At 42.3% G+C, this 20,215-nt stretch overlaps 1 protein-coding gene across 2 annotated transcripts in view; it reads right to left on the bottom strand.

Moving 5' to 3' along the window:
• Nucleotides 1–423: 423 nt before the first annotated feature.
• Nucleotides 424–20,215, bottom strand: part of fam120c (family with sequence similarity 120C) — a 46,295-nt gene continuing 26,503 nt past the window's right edge. For both annotated transcript variants that reach the window (XM_040037967.1, XM_040037965.1), the window contains exons 9-18: nt 19,020–19,182; nt 18,850–18,933; nt 16,356–16,527; nt 14,410–14,659; nt 12,108–12,222; nt 10,558–10,767; nt 8,338–8,575; nt 7,685–7,820; nt 6,842–6,905; nt 424–6,730 (exon numbers count right to left, since the gene is read on the bottom strand). In XM_040037967.1, the coding sequence (XP_039893901.1) occupies nt 6,476–6,730; nt 6,842–6,905; nt 7,685–7,820; nt 8,338–8,575; nt 10,558–10,767; nt 12,108–12,222; nt 14,410–14,659; nt 16,356–16,527; nt 18,850–18,933; nt 19,020–19,182 (1,687 nt within the window). In that variant the 3' untranslated portion in view covers nt 424–6,475. The remainder of the gene's footprint in view (nt 6,731–6,841; nt 6,906–7,684; nt 7,821–8,337; nt 8,576–10,557; nt 10,768–12,107; nt 12,223–14,409; nt 14,660–16,355; nt 16,528–18,849; nt 18,934–19,019; nt 19,183–20,215) is intronic.

Here is a 20,215-nt window from a genome sequence, read left to right on the forward strand (position 1 = left end):
TTTTTTCTTTGACCAACCAAAACAGTATGACAGGACCCTTTAAAGCAGGGGTGGGGAACTCCAGGCCTCAAAGGCCAGTGTCCTGCAGGTTTTAGATGTGTCAGTGATTCAACACAGCTGATTCAGATGGCTACATTACCCTACTCACCATATCTTGAAGTACTCCAGAGCCAGAGGGCTGGTAATGAACTAATCATTTGATTCTGGTATGTTGACCCTGGATGATATCTAAAACTGCAGAACACTGGACCTCGAGGCCTGGAGTTCCCCACAGTGGACTTTTGGAAGTTTCCTCCAGTGAATCATCAGTGTTTTTTTTTTTTCTTTTTAAAATCCCTCTACATCACAGACATTACATTGGTGCAAGTTTTGCTATTAAAATCCCCCCAAAATTCAATGAATGAAGACACAGGACACAGGAAATACTTTTTTTTACTAAAAGAATAAATTTTATTTCAGCACTGTAAGTCATTTCCCAACCAGTACAAACATGACTGCCATCTTTGTCTCTTTCTGAACCATTCCTCCCCTGCCTCTGTGAGATCAGACCACCAACAGCCAGACAAATTAAAAACAAAAGAACAAAAAAAACTTTCTCTCACCTTTCCACAAACCGTCTGGTGCTTCCATAATGCTAACAATGATGACAAATTATACCAACCATAATTATAACAGCAATAATGATGATGATAATATTTCTATAACAATAATATTATGGATAAATTTTAACCCTTTTTTCGCTGCACAGGTAGTTTTTGGGTGGTTCTGGGTACTGATGAGTTGACCGATGTGATGTGAAATGGCCCCCAACTTGACGGGGACTTGGCCACGAAGGGAGGGAGGTGGAAGGGGGGGGGACAGGTTATTCTGAACCTTCTGGGGGGCTGTTGAGGGGGGGAGAGTGGCAGTGTAGAGAGAGACAGAAATTAGGGACCCTTATTCAAACCGGACAAGAATGCTGTGAGATTTCCTGGACAGATACAACCCAACCGATGACTCCTTTCTGTATGACAGAAGATAATACTGTTTCATTTCTACAATAATACACGCACACACTCCTGTTCTGGGGCTTTTGCTTCTCTTCAGAGGATGCTCCCGTTTTCGTGGGCAGAGAGGTGGGGGTTACTTTTAACCAGCTTTATGACACAAATACTATCATTTCAGTCAGAGAGCAAGAATTTTCCTCACAGCGCTTCAGCTGAGACGGTTTAAACCTCCTGATTTAAATCAGAAACTGGAAATAAAATTTTATGATGATCAAAGCGAGATGTAAGCCATGGATTGGAATTTGTTAACTAGGACTGCAGCTAAGGCTTGCTTTATTGATTCCTTCGAAATAAAACCGCTTTTAGCAGAGGAAATGTCTTAAAATTGCTTCTTTTTATTTGAACAAAAGCCTCTAAACCAATAAATGCCCTAACTAAGATGGAAAATAATTTTTATTCACTATAAAAACAGGATGTTGACTATGGACTGGGATCAACTAACAAGGTCTGCAACTTGCAATGATTTTCACTACTGATGTCAAAAGTAACAGACAGCATCTTAAAATCTCTTATTTTTGTCAGACCAACTGCCTAAAATTTATATATTTAGCCTAAATCATATCCGATCATGAAGTCAATGATGCAGCTAACAATTCCTTTAAATATAACTTAATGATTGCACTAAAATGTGCCAGGAAGTAGCTGTATTTTCTGCAGCTCGATGAGACTAACGTCAATTAGCTTGTTATGGTTTAAACGTACAAATGTCAGAATAAAACACTAATTTCCACCAAGAGATCGGCCCTACAACTACCAAATATGCATTCTGATTTTTAGTAAGTGACAGAAAATTGCTCATCTTGCAGCAGCAAAACGGCATAATTAAAATCGCAAGTTCAAGTCCACAAAACTATGAGATTCTATCAAATTATTTTGTATGAGAAGCCCGAAAGCTCTGAAAGCAGATCCTCATGGCTAAAATGTTTATTTCCTTGATGTGAATAAACCTCCTGGATGGTCGATCAATCTCAGATTCGCACTGTGAGGAAAACTGTCTCTCTTTCCTCCGCCTCAGTGCCCACGTACAGCATGAAAAGACCCGTTCAGCTCAAGTCCTGGGAGCTAAAAGACAACGTTTTGAAGAAGAAGAAGAAGAAAAAAAAAAAAAAGCAAAAGAGGGCGCCAAGAAGCTCGGCGTGACAGAGAACATATTTGTCAGGTGTCGTTCCTTCTTCCCGTGTGTGGTTACTTGTAATAATTTGATGTGATAGGAGCAAGTGGAGCAGTTCACACCGCCTAAAACTTCACCATGAGGAGCGAGCGGGAGATTTTGATGAGACGCTCACTCGCCGCCCGGTCCGTCTGCATCTCCACGAAAACCACAGTATGAAAAACAACAAAAATAAAAATGAAACACCACACCGTTACCTCACAGATCTGTCGGATAAATCACACGTGCTGTAATGTCATTATACATATAATCATCAGAAACTTATTACTCAGGGTGGAGGGGCGGGGAGCTGTCAATGTTGGGCAGGGGGAGGGGCTATAGAGGAGCTTGTTTTTGGGGGGCGGAGGGATAGACGGGGATACTAGGTGTACTTTGGTTCTCAGGTGTTCACAAGAGATATTTCGCTGCTTTGTGCAAGGGCGCAGAGTTGAGCTTTGATTAACGACGAAGAGCGAAAACTCGTTATCGGGGATAATATGAGAATCGAACATAGTGCAGACGACGATTTTCAATCCGAAAAAACGGGCAATATTTACTTACGTACAATAATAAAACGGTGAAGTGGTCTACAGATGCCATATAAAATACAGGTAAGGAAAATGGCGATCGTTACAGTTCAAATCTCTAGGTTGGCTAAGCGTATTTCAGTACTAACTGAAGCGATGGTAGAAGGATTAGATTAGAAGATGTAATAACATTAAAAATAGTAAGAAAAAACACATTTTGCACAATTGAATAAAACAGTTTTGATTTTTTTTTCTGATTTTTTTTAAATCCACTCTGGCTAGATACATACAGAAACTGATTATCAACGTTAATATAACCTTTACTGTTAGTTGGGTTGATTAAGGGGGCGGGGCAGCCCGAAGAGAAAAAGAGAAAAAATAAAAACGGCCAATAGAAACGGTCCTAAAGGGGCTAACGGAGCGGCAGAGAAGGAGGTGAAAGGAAACTGATACAGTGGGAGGAGGACAGGGGTGGGATTAACCTGTGTGGAGGATATCTGTGTGCGTGTCTGCAGTGGGCTTGATTTATGTGTGTATGTGTCTGTGTGTGTTTTCGTGGATGTAAGTACTCTACAAGGAGGCCGAGGAAAAATTTGAGGGTGGGAGAAAAGAATAAATGGATGAACAGCGAGAAGAAGTGTCATAGCAGGGGCGGGTTAGAGGATAACAAGCATAAAAATCACTGATCAAATACCTATCAAACTAAAACAGACGAGGACAAAAGAGGGACACTACATCATGTGTTGTGTTGACTTTTTTTTTCTTTTTTTTCCAAACTACCTACTGTGTAACTCAGGATTTAACATCTATATATCCGTGTGTTTATTATGTGCGTGTATTCTAAAAATGTGTCAGTGTGCGCGTGTTTCTCCAATCTGTGTCCATGCAGCAAAAACTTGAACGTGAATGTGGGATTTATTTATTTTTTTCTTCCTCCTCGCGGTCAGTAGAAAGTGTTACCAAAAAAGATCTCCGATGAACTGACGACCACTCCACTGGGAACTGAAACTGCACGAAAAGAAATCACTTCAGCACGAAAGCAGAGAGAATGCCGCTGGTAACAAATCAACTGATTCCTCTGTGTGTGTGTTTATGTATTGTGAACGTGTGTGTGTGTGTGTGTGTGTGTGTGTGTGTGTGTGTGTGTGTGTGTGTAACTGTTATCTGGCGAGCGAATCGAGAGAGGGCATCAAATACCAGGTCACACTCTGGATCGCCGCAGAAAAGCCATCTTCTAACAATGTACTGCTGCAATACACGTATTTGTAGTAATGTCAAAAGTTGAAAGCAGTTAAGTATATGACTCCTAGTAATTCTAGACTTAGTATTTCGGCCAGTGGAGCTATATTCTCTAGCCTAGTCTTGGTGTCTGTTTTACAGTCCTGTGTTAAGCCCCGACACTGTTTACCTACTCTCAACCTAAGAACACCTAAAGTGCTCGTAGATCCCTACCCATTAACGGCTAACTAGTCCGAACCTTTTTTTGATTTCATTTGGTGTTGGTGTAAGAGGCGGCGGCGTGGCCTCGGCGGGCCTACGCTCACGGCTGGGTCGACTGTCAGCGTGTCACTGTAAATGGCTGAGTTCATAACAGAGGGGATGTCTGACGCGACTACATTAACACTTACTTATATATATTTATATATATAGTCAGGGTCTTCTGTTTCCTTCAAAAAACAAAAAAGAAACGAAAAAAGAAGAAAAAAAAAAAAAGCATTTCATAGGAGCTTTTTTCTTCCGTGTTAAATTTTGTGGCACACGATGAAGCGCAAGTCATCAATGTAGTAAGAAAATAAGGTGCTTCTTTGCTGACTTGCCCTTTTTTCCATGTGACGAGTTTATTTCAGCCTCTCTACGTACGTTTTAGAGAGATTACGACGACCATGGCCAGCATCTCTCAGGCAGTATCTGTCGCTCTACTGCTTTGATGTTTGCAGTTGTGCTACAGCTAATCGTTAAGAAGGTACATGCTTGTATTTCCTTTGTCAGATGAGACGTTACTGTGTGTGTGTGGAGGTGGGGGACACATTTCATTCTCTACAAACATAAATGCTCTAATAAAACATTTCCTAGAAGTCTCAGATTGTGAGCGGCACGCTCGGGGGTCCGCCACGAGGCCTCCCTCTCCCCTGTCAAGTGACGATGCGGTCCAGCCCGTGAAGGCTCGCGCCACGCTCGGCTGAGGCGCTTCAGGGGCAGGGAAGTGCTTCCTGCTGGTCTAAAGTGACACACCGGAGCTTCGCCGAGCAGCGGCTCTCAGTGTCGGGCATTCGTAATGACAACAGCTGCTCAATCTTTTGAGGCTTTGCTGCCACGCCCCTTTTATATCACATGTGTCTTATGAAAATACACTTTGGAAATAGTTTTTAAGAAATCTGAAATGATTCCCAGGATCTCCTCGACGTGGACGATCAAGACTCCTTTTAGCTTCATAGCAAAGTGAATGTATGAGGGCAGTCTGAGGGGAACTCTGCCTGGCAGCAGTCGCCCAAAAACCTCACCGCTCATTTCCATCTTTTACTGGACAGTTTCCATTCCTACGTTTTTGGCCTTTAACTGAAGAAGGTGCCTCAGAGAGGTTGTCATTTCTATATCAACTGTTAGAGGACTGTCCAGTGTGGTTTAACATTTTTTAAAACAAAGTGCTTCTTTGTCTGAAACCACTCTGTTCACATTCTGACGTCTCTCAAATAGATCTCTACCTTTAAATGTAGATCTATGTGTCATAATGATTTACTCGGGCGCGGGGAACGCCCCTCACCGACTGTCAATTCAACTGTCTAGGGGCTTGTTTAAATCCATTATATTTAAATAGAACATTAAGTGCTTCTGCTGGGGTAGTACAATCAAAGCTTTGGGAGGAGGGGAAGGGGGCGGGGTGAGGGGTGGGACAATAACATAATAATGCAATTTTTTTTTCTTTTTTTGGAGGGTCGGGGGAAATCTTGCATACTGTAGGGCTTAAGGTGCATAAATTCATGGGATCTCTTAGCACAGCTAAGTACTAGGCTATGCTACACTGGGCAAAGTAAGATATCACACTAATGCCGTGGTGGTGCAGAAGTGCTTCAGTGACTGATTAACCAATCAAATCAATCAAAGAATAAAACGAAACAAAAAATAACGGGGTTTGATGCGAGTGCTACCGCTGCATGTTTAGCAGCGCTGCCCGCCGACCTGGTTGCAGAATGGAGTTTGGCGAGGGTCGCTGAACAGAAGAGTCAGACTCTGAACATCTCTGACCTCTCGTGAGGTGGCTATGGCAACAAACCACATCAACATACAACGACTGCCTGTCACCGTTGCTGCATGCTTAACGTTTGTGTGCAGAGTCGAACAACGGGACGACTGAAAAAACTAAATAATCAAACTGTACAGACAGCCCTAATAAACGGGGGCGGGATTGATTAAAGATGTGGCGGTGATGGGGCGGGGTTTTAAGCTTATTTCACTCTGAGTGCGGATAGGGGAGGATTTTTTTCTTTTGACAGGTGGGGCGCTTACGGACTCATGGAAAAACGTCTCTTTAGAAACAATGTAAAACCATATGAGAAAACTTATAGGGGGGAGGGGGGAACGGCTAACTGGTTTAGCTAATCACACGTCGCAGCAGAGGAGGCGAGGACGGGCCTCCCGTCGCCTCCTGCGCCGTGTGATGATGTGCACAGCTAGCAGACAGGGCTACAAAAACAGGGAAAGGCAGTCGAACACAGATAACTCTCTTAGAGCAGCACATCCTGATAAGGATGCCATCACTCCTCCTTCTGTAGTGCTCCGTCTGACGGGCAGTCGTCAAGGCAACAGGGGGCCTCCACTTCCACCCCCTCTGATTGGTTGTCTCTGCTGGCTAAGGCACACGGGGTTGGCTGGGCCAGGGGAGTCAGCTCCAAGGGCTGGCCGATGGCGGAGGCTGCTGAGCTGCCATTCAGCTGCTGAGAGGCAACCTCTGGCGTGGAACCCACCTCCTCGGAGGGCTTTGGGGGACTGCTGGATGGGGGGGACGACGTCTGGGGAAGGAGAGACAGAAATGTTGGAGTGCAACAAAGTTGACGTCCACGCCTGATTTCAGTGTTCACCTGAGAGTACAGAGGCTTGTCTGGGTTTGTCTGCTGTCACACCTGTGTTCTGTTGGCAGTTGTCTTCTTCCCTCCCCTTAGTTTTGCTGGAGTCTCTTTACCCCTCCTGTGGTGCACAAAGAGAAAGGCTTTTTAAAAAGGTCTCCACTGGGTTAACATTACAGTTCTTTTAGGTCGGCTCCAATGCATGTAGTGGCTAGTATAACCTTTAGGCCATTGACTAGAGAGGAACTAACTGGCTGGTGACCAGAGCAGCTGATCAGCCTCAAATATATCCAGTTCTGTAGCTTCACATTCAGTCTTTTTAGAATGATTTTACATAATGTAAACAGGAGGGAGGGAAAAAATACTACAAACTAGTTTAAAAGCAGGAAAACACAGGAAACGGTCAAAACACAACTCAATATTCAGGATTAAACTAAATGCTGTTCTACTTATCATGTAGTTGAAACCTTTATTTAGATTCTTCAATAAATAACCAACTCATATTGCACATTTGGGATGGTGACTTCACGGCGGTCATCTTTTGTACAGGCTATGATTGACACAGGATTTGTTTCATTAAGTAGTGATCTCTTTTTTACAACTGTCTGTCCTTGAAGTCCGAACAGTAATGGCTGACTTTACAAACTTGATCCAAGAAAGAGGAGATCGATGGTTTTCAGAGGCTGAAGAAGACTCGTCACTATAAGAAAGATGAATTTGTTTCCCTGTCAATGCAGATTTTTACTACTTTGATATATTAATTATATACCAGAGCTGTTAATAAACGGAAAGAAGCCCAGAGACTATGGCTCAAACGACGTCATGACTTTTTAAACTCAAGCCGCTTATTCAAACCCTGCAATGTGTTTATTTTACTTGAAAAAAAATTATAGAACTCACCCTTTCCCGGCTCCCACTGACACCACCTGCATGTTCAAGCCCCCTCTCCCACGGACTGGTTTGTTGCCAGCCCACTGACCAACCACCATGCCAGCGATCTCCAGTTTCCCTCCCTGAGGGGGGATGGACTGAATGCCTGAAAGAAAAGATTGCAAAGTCACTACACACCAACTCCCTGTGTTCCTGTTTTATATTCCATATTATCTCAATAGGACATAAACTGCGTATTTATCTATATTCTACCATGTTTTGTCACCTAGTAGATAACCAAGCACACAGTTTTATACCAACAAGAAACTGTACAACATTAGTCTGGAGTCAGAAACATTTTCTTGTATCAATTAAATGTAACTGCATTACATACAAGACAACTTTCTGTTCAATCTGTAAAAGGAAATCTATTCTGCTTTATACTGAGGTCAGTGTATATTCAACGACTACTTGAGTCGTACAAATCTCAGTTTTCCGACTGCTCCAAATGCTCAAAAAGTATTTTCCTGCTTTGTAACTCACAGAGTGGATATTTATAATATGGTCATCTCAGAGCTCAAATGTTTTGTTTGCAACGTGTACAATCAGAAAAAAGTTGCTTAAAAGAAGTTGGAAAGGAGCTAAAACTACTTGTTTCAAACAGTGAATGAACTGTGGCATACCTGGGAAGCCTCGGGGTCTGTGCTGGGCTGGGTGGTGTGGATGATGTGGGTGATGCGGGGGCATGCCGCCCATGGGACGGGGTGGGTAGAGAGGAGGCATGGGGTAGAAAGGGGGCATCATGGCAGGGGGAAGGAAGGCAGGAGGTGGAAGAGGTGGTGGTGGAGGAGGAGGGCGAGACAGGTTAATGCCCTCGAGGATCGCCTGGCGCATCTTCTCGACCTTGGACACCAGCTCTTCCTGCAGGGAAGAAAGAATTACGGCTGTTAATACGCGACAGATACAGAGTAGATCCCACTTTCTCTTTAACTGTCACTTTTATTATCCATAAAACTGGAGTGGGCATATTGATGTATGGAAAAATAATAATAATAAAAAATAATAATAAAAATAAGTGTTTCTCTCTGATGGCGACTCAGTGCTACGTTTTTCCTCCCACGCCAATAGTGTAACTCCATACATATAGATATCTATTAACTTATCTTCCTCCAATCTCTTATGTATGCACCTATGTGGGTCAGGACGTAGTTAGTTGTACTCTCACAGTTCTGGATGTAGCATGCACCACACTCATTAAACCCCCCCCCCAAATCTATTCTGCTTATTTTAACTCGTCCTGTTTCCGATGCTGCATGTCTGCATTCTGTCTTATTGAAGTTCTATTTTTGCAGAAAGTTAAATATAAATATATTCTTGCCATACGGTAAGTCACTTTATTAAAAAGGTTTAATAACATATGAAACACAGCACAAGCCCATTTTAGCCCATGTGACACCGTCACAATGATTTCAAACACAATTTTTATTCATTTTCAATCTGCTGTCATTTCAGCTGTGAGGATGAATAAAGCTTTTTTCTGAAGCTCTTTATCACAGGTCTGTGTGCTTCCTCCTGTACTCATTTTTCATTCTGTTCTTTTAATGTCTACTTTAAAATTTGGCCATGGGATAACAGCTGGAAACTTTGTTAACACACACATTCAGAGACATGGTGACTCATTTGCACTTCTCCTGATAAAGTGAACTGAGCAGCCAGCCTCCACCACGGTCACTGATGAGGGCTTCAACCAAAAAAACAAAACAAGTCTTTAATTCCTTCAATAATTCAGTTTTGTATTTGTGTTAATTCTTATAGTACTTTCTATTTTTTTTTTATTAATTTAGCTGTTTTAGCATGCTGAAACATCGCTGCCCTAGCAAGCTAGCAACAGAAATATAAAGTTAAACTGATCAGTGATATTCTATTAATGTAAATTTACAGTACCCTACAGGAACTAATGCGTTAATAAGGCACGTTTTGTATCACGGCTGGGTAAGCTGATACTGTGTGTTTATTTTGGGGGTTTTAAAGGCTTCGTTTGACTGGAACAGCACAGGAACACTGGAATGTACCTGAGCTCAGAGCGCTGCGGTAAGCATCAGGCCCATGGGCTGCCAGATGAGCTCCTATATGAAGTACACCAAGGCTCCTAAATAAAGCTGATATTTGCACGACCACAGTCATTAAAATGGTCTCAATTTTGACTTGTCTCAATGTCTTATTTGTTTCTATCCCAATGAAAGTCGCCAAGAAAATTTGTGGTTTATATTTTTTGAATGTTTTTTTGGTGCTTTTAGGTCAAAGGCAGTGTAGAGCAGATGGCCTGAGGGTGGAGCTGATCGACCATCCCAGTACATGCAGCGTGCTCCAATCATTTACAATTGTTACGTTTTTGTGTTATTGTTGGGGGGGAAAAAAAATAGGGCAATTACAACATGTAACGAATTTAAAAAAAATATATTTTGAAGGCAGCTGACTTAATCTTTTTTTGACTCCTAGTTTTTCTTGTCCAACATCCCATTTCATTCACCTCTGTGCACTCCCATTTTCTATAGTTATTGGTTTGTGCCGTGTATTTATTTCAAACAGCTGTTAGCTTGTGTTTTTATAAGCTGTATTGGTGTGTCCAACTTAAATGGGCAGAGTAACCGTAAATCATTTTGAATCAATATTACACTTCAAGTCTTAAAACAAAAGAAAATATGAACTTCCCCATCCTGCTCTTTAAAATAACCTTTACAAATTTCTTAAATTGTGGGGGAAGGTGGAAAAAGTCCATTTTAAAAGCCATTTACACACAGAGCTGTATGATGACTGGACTATAATTCACCCTCCAACAGGGATTTTGGGACATGAAAGACAAACGATGGTCACACTCAGCCCTGCGATGCTCTGCTTCGTACCTGCCCCTCACACATGTCCAGCAGGGCGGCTCGGTCGCGGGCGGCTCGGGCCAGTTTGCTCTGGAACAGTTTGCCGTCGAAGAAGCCCCAGGGGCAGCAGTGTTCCCACGGCAACGGCTGACCGCAGACATCGTTGATAAACAGCGCCGTATCGACGCCGGCCATAAAGAGAGCAGCCAGCTGCACGCCGCGAGCATCCACCTTCTCCACCTGACAGCCAACACACAAATGAAAAATGACAGCATTTAAGAGGTGGGAACAGAAACGAGAGCAGAGAGGTGACGGCGCTGAAGAGCTGCGAGGTCTCTGCGACACGTGAGCGCGCACTCTTCTCAGAGACTTTAGCTTATCGGGGATTTTACTGACTCTACAGAGTTTCATAAAGGCGCCTACACACTGCGCTCTCTGGAGGTTCACTGCCACCCACATCACAGCTGATGCATGTATGATGATAATCAATACCTACTCAGGGCCAAGAAGCACATCGCCACTATTCATTTTCACGCTACTTCCTCCTTGGCTCGGTCGATGATACATCATTCAAACAAAGCTTCTGTTAAAACTGAACTAAATTTTCCTTCCACAGTTGAATCTTAACTTTTTTCGAGGTTTTTTACCGCCACCTTTTCTGTTTGGGTTGATTTTGTTGTTTTCACATTTAATGGTGCATGATTGTGCATTTTGGCTTCTTGTGGATCTCCTGTTTTTTTTATAACCTGCTTCACATAGTACAGCCAGGATTTCAAAAGAAAATTTGAAAAACGTGCCAATGACTTCACTGAGTGAGTTCTGATTTTTTTTGTAGTTTTCTGGAATTAACTTCTGGAGTTGTGACACATATCCTTAAGGAGAAACACGGAGCATGTCGAGGATGCATCAACCATGACCGTGGCATGAAAACCTACGCAAAAGTGGGAGTGTTTGCAGTCAGCTGGCAGTTTGGGTACGTCGCGTCCACCTGCAATGAGCTCCTTCGCCAATGGAAGCGGAGTATAAAGTATGTGATACAACCAGTCTGTGGGATACTCTTGATTCGTTGGTCCGAGCCAGCCGTGGAGAAAGGCGAAGTTATAACAAAAAGAGCGGAAGTGAAAACGAGTGTCCATTAGAGCCGCAGCCTGTTCTTTTCATGCTGTATTTTTCATTTTTGGTGGGGTTTTTTTTTTTTTTTTGCAGTTCACCTATTTCTAGTGACCTCTGCCGTCACTCCCTCCCTTATTTCAGTCCACTTGTCAACCGGTAAGCATTCTGCAAACGCATTCCCCATCCAATTCCAGCTACATGGAGTCGGCATCTGAGGTGTGTGAAAACCCATCTCCAGTCACCATTCAAATGGAAACATATACGAAGACAATAAATTACACTTTAACATGCCATTACATTCTTCCCTTATTAACCAAACTGCCTCAGAGGGAAAGGAGGTTTTATTTTTCAGCACTTCAGTTTTCTCAAACAGCAGCAAGACATATAATTTACACCACAAAGCAAGAAAAATAAGTGCAGGAACAACACTTATTAATGATTATTCCCTGAAAGGAGGGGACTCTCACCTTCAGCTCCTGTAGCTGGTCAGGCTCATAGAGCTGGCTGGAAACAGCTTGGGCCAGGAAGGCATCGAGCTCATGTCTCTGGAGGATCCTTCCTCCAGGCCACTGCATCATATACCTGAAAGAACAATAATTAATTCAAACAGTACCCTGGAAGTTTTCAGTTTTAATAAGCAACAACAGAAGCAGAAACTGTAGTTTTCTTTCATTCTTCAGGGAATATGACATAACAGTTCTCAGAGACACACACTTATATTTAAATCAAAAGGATGACTCGAGTGCAGATTTCGATGAAAAAAAGAACAATAAAAAAGATTAACTTCAGCATCACTCTTACACTCTTCCTTCATGACTGGAGTGGAAAATCTTTAAATCAGTTTTTATTACTTATTGTATGAACAAAAATGATTTCTTGCAACACAAATTGTGACAAACAAAAGCAATTATATTTATTTTAGGGGATATCGAACAGTCGAACGCTGATGTGCTTTTTCAACATGTACGCAATGAGGAAGTGAAACTGGGAGTCTTGGGCTAACACAGGCAGCATTAACCTGCATGTTTCTGAGAAACCGGAGCTCCCAGGCAAAAGCCAGAACAAGCCCAGAGACATCCTGCACCATTACATAAATCAATCCTAGGCAAGGCATACATTCAGTGCCAGTAAGCTGTTCCAGTTCATGTCTGAAATGCAAAAGTGAATTTTCATCTCGTTATTTGTTAATTTCTCAAGTGTGCCTGTTGTAAATGTTCCTTCCTGCTGTCACTTTGTCTGCATCAACAAGGCTGAAGCTTCCCTTCATGTTTCACTCGTGAAAAACAAAGCAGCAACTATTACCTCTCCGATGAATTAAAACGTAGTTGCATTTAACTGTGAAGCATATAAATACCCACACAAATCAAAAATAATCAGCACATTGTTTAGTTTGTCTCCAGAAAAAGAAAGCAGGGCAATCTTGTGTAGGATTTATGCTGCAAAGGCTGAGTTACTGGCTCCATTGTATGAACAGATATGTCATTTTCTGTCAACCTACTGATGAGCCTTTTTCACAGAAGACATCCTGACATGTCACAGTAAGAAAAGCACTGCTATAAATAATAACGCGACTGTTGAACTGCAATTAGAGTCCTGGTGTTGGGAGTGCTGGCTCACCACAGCGCTGATGGGGTTTAATGGGAGAGCAGACAAAGTTTTTGTTAATGGTATTACACGTGTCTTTCCTGCTGTAGTTAGTGGAAATGTCGGTCTTTTTAATTTTTAACTATTTGTTATAATCTACTTTAATAACAAGCAGACAGGAGGATACTTCTAAGGCTGTAATCCACGTCTCCAGCTGGTTTATCAACAAGTGAAACCAGATTCAAGCAGTGTGTATTTATTTTATTCTTGTAACGCGTGACCCTGAGCAAAGGTTGCTCTGACCTGAGTTTTTGGGCAGAATTGCTCTGTAAATACAGCCACGAATGAGGACTGAGAGGAGACAGGAGATCGGCAATAAGAGAACATGACAAGAACAAGACACGTGCTGGAGCGCCACAGTTCACGGCCTTGTTTGCAGAAGACATTCTGGCTTTAACAGGTATAATTATGACATCGAACTGAGTGACATTTATCGTTGTGAGCTTCCTGTTCTGTGGTAACCTCTATGCTGACTCACTGTTTGACAGGAGCAGAGCCATCGTTATCATAACGGACATCACGTGTGACAAAACTACTACAAACAGTAAGGTGTCAGTTTAAACTGAGTAAATTTAGCATTTGATGAACTGGATAAACATAAATACTACAAACAAATATAAATGGCATATACCTGCTCCTGCTCAAGTCTAGGATATTACTGTTATTACTGAACAATGGCCAAAAAGAGTAAATCTTAAGGAAACCAGTAGAGAAGGTTTTCTTAAGACAGGGCTCTAGACTAACTTTTTGCCATGGGCGCACCGGTGAGAATGAAACAGAAAAACATGAAGGAGATTTTTCTGGCCTGGCTTTTTATAGCAGATAACCTTAAAAATATTCTGCAATATTCTGCAGTTTTGCATAATTTTAAAAAGTTTAAATTTCTTCAGTATTGAACAGCAGAAATTGGGCTTTCTTGTCCGAGGTCATTTAAGTGAAAAAAAAAGAAAAAAAAAGAAAACGACAGCAGCCGACAGCGCTGTAAACAACGGTAGACTGGTGGGTAATAAGCAAATGAATAATGCAGAAAACATATTTGGATATTCCACCCTCCAAAAAACCCTATTTGCCAAATTTAGATTTGCACCCAGCAAAGCGTTTTAAAATCCCTATAACTGATGATACCTGAGCACGCAGCACATGAGCAGCAGATGCTGTGGGACCTGTGCTGGGTTGAGGAGGGCTGGGCAGTCTGAGCGTAGGCAGGCCAGGAAGGCCCTGGTTCTCCTGGAGCGGTCCTCGCTGGCACGACCTAACCAGAGCCGCCGGAGGTTGGGGCAGGTCCACTCACGGAAACACAAGGCGGGAACCAGCTCTGGTGTTAGGGCCGACTTGGCCTTACCGCTGCTCCACTCTTTGATAATCACTGGAGGAACTGCAACACAGAAACAAATGTTGGAATAATAAGATACATACGGTGGCGTTGCTTATGATGCAGATGCTTCAGTTTTGGAGATTTCCGAAGCTGCTAAAGATGAGAGCATGTAGAGGTTTGAGCTGTTTCACACATAGAGATTCTGCCAGTGCTGTGAAATTGGAATATTTAGTGAAGAGACCTTGAGCTGTAACGACCAGCTGGGTACACAACTTCTGCCTTTGTTTGCCACACATGACAGTCGAGTGAATCTTTTGTAAAACAAAAATTCCAGGATGCCCAACATGTCACTGCAGTCATCATTATTTAATGTTTACAAGCCTGAAGGCTCGTCTGACCTATAATGACAATAAACTACAACTTTAAGTCAGTTAATGTATCTCGAACATCTATGGCTGCCTGAGCCATACCGACTCAAATCAGGTAATGGCAGCATACGTACAAGCCTGATTGGCATACTGACCCAGGTAACAGCAATGTATGAGGAACAGGAGGTTTTAAGCCTGTATATTCCTTGACTTTAACAGTACATCTCCCTACAACACAGGTGTCGAACTCCAGGCCTCGAGGGCCGGTGTTCTGCAGGTTTTAGATGCGTCCTTGATCCAACACAGCTGATTTAAACGGCTAAATTTCCTCCTCAACGTGTCTTAAAGTGTGTTGACCCACAGTGATATCTAAAACCTGCAGGACACCGGCCCTCGAGGCCTGGAGTTAGACACCCCTGCCCTACAATGTAATATTAAGTAGTTTCTCAACATGAAATCAAAATGACTTCTGGATGAAAAAGCCCAGGAGCAGATGAAAAACTGCAAATAAGCATCTAGCCAGCTTTCTGACAAGTCAGCAAATATACAGCAAATATACCTTTTAGTCAAGAGAACAGAGAAAGGAGAGAAAGGGAAACAAGCACAAATATAGCTAGCAAAATTTTAGATGACAGGTGGCCTAGTAAGAGGCCAACATGAAAAATGTACCAAGTAAGAGTAAGGTTTGGGAGGCTACATGATACCGACTGAAGGTGTAATAAAAATTGAGTATCTGTAGTCTGTAAAGTCTGTAATCTGTCTCAGCTGATGCAAGCTTTAGATGAGAGGCCTATTTAAGGTGAACCAATGTGGCTTCATCACACTTGTTATTCTTGAACTCTAGTAGAGCAGCATGACTTTGTTCTAGCAGTATCCAGTTCACAGCATGCTTGAGCCTTGGTGGTTCATGGGTTCTTCCTGAGCATCCTAACCAACTTCCTCTCATCTGAGGGTGACTGTTCGAGACTTCCTCAAAACATTAGAAAAGTGGAAATACATTCAAGTAACTTCTACTTGCATAGAATAGTTTGAACTAATGATCTTGGAATCTGTAGTTATTTAGAAATGGCTCCAAGAGGCCGTCCCAGCTTGTATAAATCAATATGCACTTCTCCTCCTTAGACCTGCTTTTTAAAGTCATTAAAGATGCATGCCGTACAATCGTTCCAGCTTTGATAAAGAACAGTTCGAAGAAATCATTAAAAGCCCCAACTATGATGACATTCATGCCATCATTCATTCATTCAACTGTAGTACACTGAGGTTAACTCGTCTCTCAAATGAAAATATTTCAAAGAAAATTGCAGTGTAAAGTGTTTATCCAATCACAATGCCTGTTATTCCATATTGCACTCAGGTATCTAAGTCCATCCCAGACCAAGACCTACCTTCCAGGGGAGCCCTCTTGCGGAGAGCGAGCCTCTCCAGGCGGCGGTGTGTTTCAGCCAGGCTGAAGAGGACGCCGTAGGCATACTGTCTGGCAGCACGGAACAGCAGAGAGGCAGGAGGCAGCTCAGAGTTACACTCATCCTCTATACACACTGGCATCTTCATCTCTCCCTGAGGGATGCAGGGGCATAAGGAATAGTTGAGGACAAAATGAATAAGAGAGCAGGATCGAGAGCTCTAAAGAGTCTCATACGCTCTCTCTTAACAAGACAATATCATTTAGACATGGACAAATGCATAGATACTGCTTTTGAATGAAAACAATAACTATTTAACAGTCTTCTGCAGAGTGGTGCCAGCCTAAGAAGGTGTTTTCAAATTTGTTTATGTTGAGTCTTTCAGTCAGCCTTGAATGTATTTCGTTAGTCCAGTTTAACCTGCAGGAGTATCTGAACACTTCCGTAATGCATTTTTCTACCGCGCAAGTTATCAAAGTCATGACTAAAAGAAATTTCACTGCCAGAAATTACACACACACACACACACACACACAAAAAGTCAAAAGGTTGAAAATGATCAGCACCAGTTTAATAACCTGAAAAACATGTATGATAGATTAAAACTACACGCTTAGGTTTCATTGTTGCGGTACACCACATTTTACTACAAAACAATTCATTTAAAATTTCAGAAAACCCTTCTTGCTTTTTGGGGCTTTTTTTTTTTTTTTTAAAGGAAAATGACATGGGATCGTAGAATATAAATGGCTGGGATGAGGATTAGCACCTACAACATCGAGGCCAGACTTCTCAGCCACAAAAGTGTAGCATGCCAGCTGGAAGTTGGAAATTAATTTCTTCGTCAAGTTGCAGCATTGCAGTAACACGGGGATACCGCGGATCGGGGGATAGACAGACGGATTGGTGCAGCATCTGCAGTGTTGCGGATGTTGTAACGGACTGTTGTGGTAAAAACACAGAGTATAAAGCCATGGCTGTCGTTTCACTGCTCAACATACGTTTCTGCCCTCACCTGTGGACACCAAGTTTAGGTACTAACTGAAAGAATGAGCTCATGGATACAAGGGGCATAAATGAGGCTCCTCCAAAGGGTTGTCTGTGCTGTCTGTGGGCTGAAGCTCCTTTTATCTGACGGGAATGCCTCCTGGCCGCCCTCTTGGAGAGGTGACCCTGGAGCAGACCTAAGACTTGGTGGAGAGATAACGTCTCTTGGCTGGCTTGGGGAAAACGCAGTGTTCTCTCAGAGAAGCTGATGGAGGTGGTTGGAAAGACGGCGGTCTCGGCATCTCTGCTGAGCCTACTTTCCTGCATGTATCCAGGGTTGGTACACATGGCTGAACTTTGATGGATAGATAGGTAGGTGTATGTAAGCATACGATGGCCATTTTTCAGCAACCATAACTTCAGTGTTCAGTGTTCAAGACACACTGCGCACCTAAGACATGCCTATGAGGTTAAAAGAACTTTTTTTCCTCATAACATTTTTCAAACTTATATTAGTACAAAAAAACTTTTCTGCTGATTAAAAAGGAACACATTTTGTTAGTTGAGTGTGTGGCTCATGAGTCTCTGTGGGTTTGATTACAGTCTCTAAACTTCAAACTTTCAGAAACCTGAAAGTGTTTTTGTTCCAGGAAATGAAGGGTATTCATGTGGCACAGTGTTTCATACAGGGGTGTGCACTACTCTCTTCACAAAATAACACCAAAAGGCTCCAACCAGAGAAAGAAGTCAGAAATCCCAGTACAAATCTGAGCAAAACACCAGTACACAAAGGGGGTTTTCCTGCATAGAAGCACTTTTTGACAACCCGCAGAGACTTTTTAAAGAATTGTAATAAAGTGCCAGAAATATAATGTTTATAAATAGATTTCTGCAACATAACACAGCAAAGGTATGGCGTTGTCTTTACTGTACATGGCTTGTTCATGTTTATGGTAAATGGCCTGTATTTGTATAGTGCTTTACTAGTTCCTAAGGACCCCAAAGCGCTTTACACATCCAGTCATCCACCCATTCACACTCACATTCACACACTGGTGATGGCAGCTACATTGTAGCCACAGCCACCCTGAGGCCCACTGACATATGCATAATCAACCAACAAAGGCTCACTGTAAGCCAGGAAAAACCTTAAGAAACAGGTGCCCTCACAGGTCCATTAATGGTAGTTTGTGTCAGGTTGTGAAGGCAGTAGTACACACAGCTGTAAAGTTTTTGGGCATTTGAAGACTAAAATCAAAACTACAAAGGACAGTCCTTCAGAAATCTAACCAACCCAATGCTCTTCTTCAATGAGCAGATTTTCTGCTTTCTAGTTGTGCTGTTAACATTAAAACTCGTATTACATAACACAATGTCTGTGCTGGAGCAAAGGATTGATGGTCTCAGGTTCAAGTTTCCTCTCAAAAACAGATTTCGAAAAGGAAATTAAAACCTTAACGAACTGTTAAGTAACTAAGAACTGTTTCACCTTGGTCAATATGTGGTAAATCTGGGGGTACATCAGCCCTCTTCTGTGTCTGTGTTCGGCTACACGAAGAACCTCGGCGCTGACCTAAAATTAAAAACAGAAACACGGTGACAGACTTTCCCCAGAAACACCCCACAACTGTGCTGTGAACTCTGGAGTTTGTGTCTGACCTGAGGCAGAGGGGGTGTGGTTATGTCCATGTGACTCCGCGTCGCCATAGATAACAGTGACGGAATGTTTGACCCGCTCCCGTTGCCTTGGGAACCGTCTCCAGAGCCGGAGCCCCCTCTTCCAGTGGGATCCTCCCACCGAGAGGACTTGTCTGTCAAATGGCTGAGGAGAGAGGGATTATGAGAATTTTTAAGTTATCCAGAAACTGGCATTCAGGGTCAACACGTGTGTATTGTGGTTAGTTGAGGTGTAACAATTAGATTGACAAGGACAAACCAATAGTAAAGCTTAAAATAATGTTTAGAGTAATTTGACTAATAGCCACTTCTGACTATTGTCTCTGCATTTATCAGCACTGGATGTTACACCGGTCATCATTATGACATAGATGTTAAAATACAGAACAAACGGATGCTGTCTGTGACTTTTCAGTAGGTTTGCATGAACATTATTGGCCACCAAGAAAGCAGTGGAGGGTGAACCTGTATTAACAAGGTGTTAAATAAGGTTTAAAAATATAACAGCACAACCATTAATATTCTAAAACTGATTATGGCTGTGTGGTTTTATTAAATAATGTCATTAATTTTTGTTATTTATTATATGACATTTTATATTCTACCTGCAACGGGTGTGTTAATGGTCGCTCATATCAAGGATCACCCCTGGTCACCGATCATTTTCACCAAGAAATCTCCCCACAGATGCATTAAATTATTAACAGACTCATAGTAAACTAAATCAGCCTCAATATAATATCATGTTGCATCTCCCCATGTGAAAGAGACATTTCTGGATGTGCACTTTAACATTCATTGCTATGTGTGATCAATCAGCCATCTTTAAAAGAGAAAACAGGAGGCCAATTCTGGCTGCTGGTTGAATTAATTTCACAGTGCACCTGATGAGACACTCATCTATCACGTTCTTCACTTAATTTTTCTCCCACCCCTTCCCGTGGCATGTGTGATTTTTGGTTTAAAAAACAAAACAAAAAAACTCCACAGTGTGTGGAGGGCACAGGTGAGACACGCACGCACAAGAACAAACTTCAGTTGTGTGTTTATTCATAAACTAACTAAATAAAAACAACAAAAATACACAGTTTTAGCAGTTCAAATATGTGTCCTCTCATGTTAACCGGCTACTTTAAAATTAGATCATTTGTAGTTGTGTGTCGACGTCTCCTCTAGAA

Source organism: Simochromis diagramma, unplaced genomic scaffold, assembly GCF_900408965.1.
Source record: "Simochromis diagramma unplaced genomic scaffold, fSimDia1.1 OVJJ01000061.1, whole genome shotgun sequence".
Lineage (NCBI taxonomy): Eukaryota > Metazoa > Chordata > Actinopteri > Cichliformes > Cichlidae > Simochromis > Simochromis diagramma.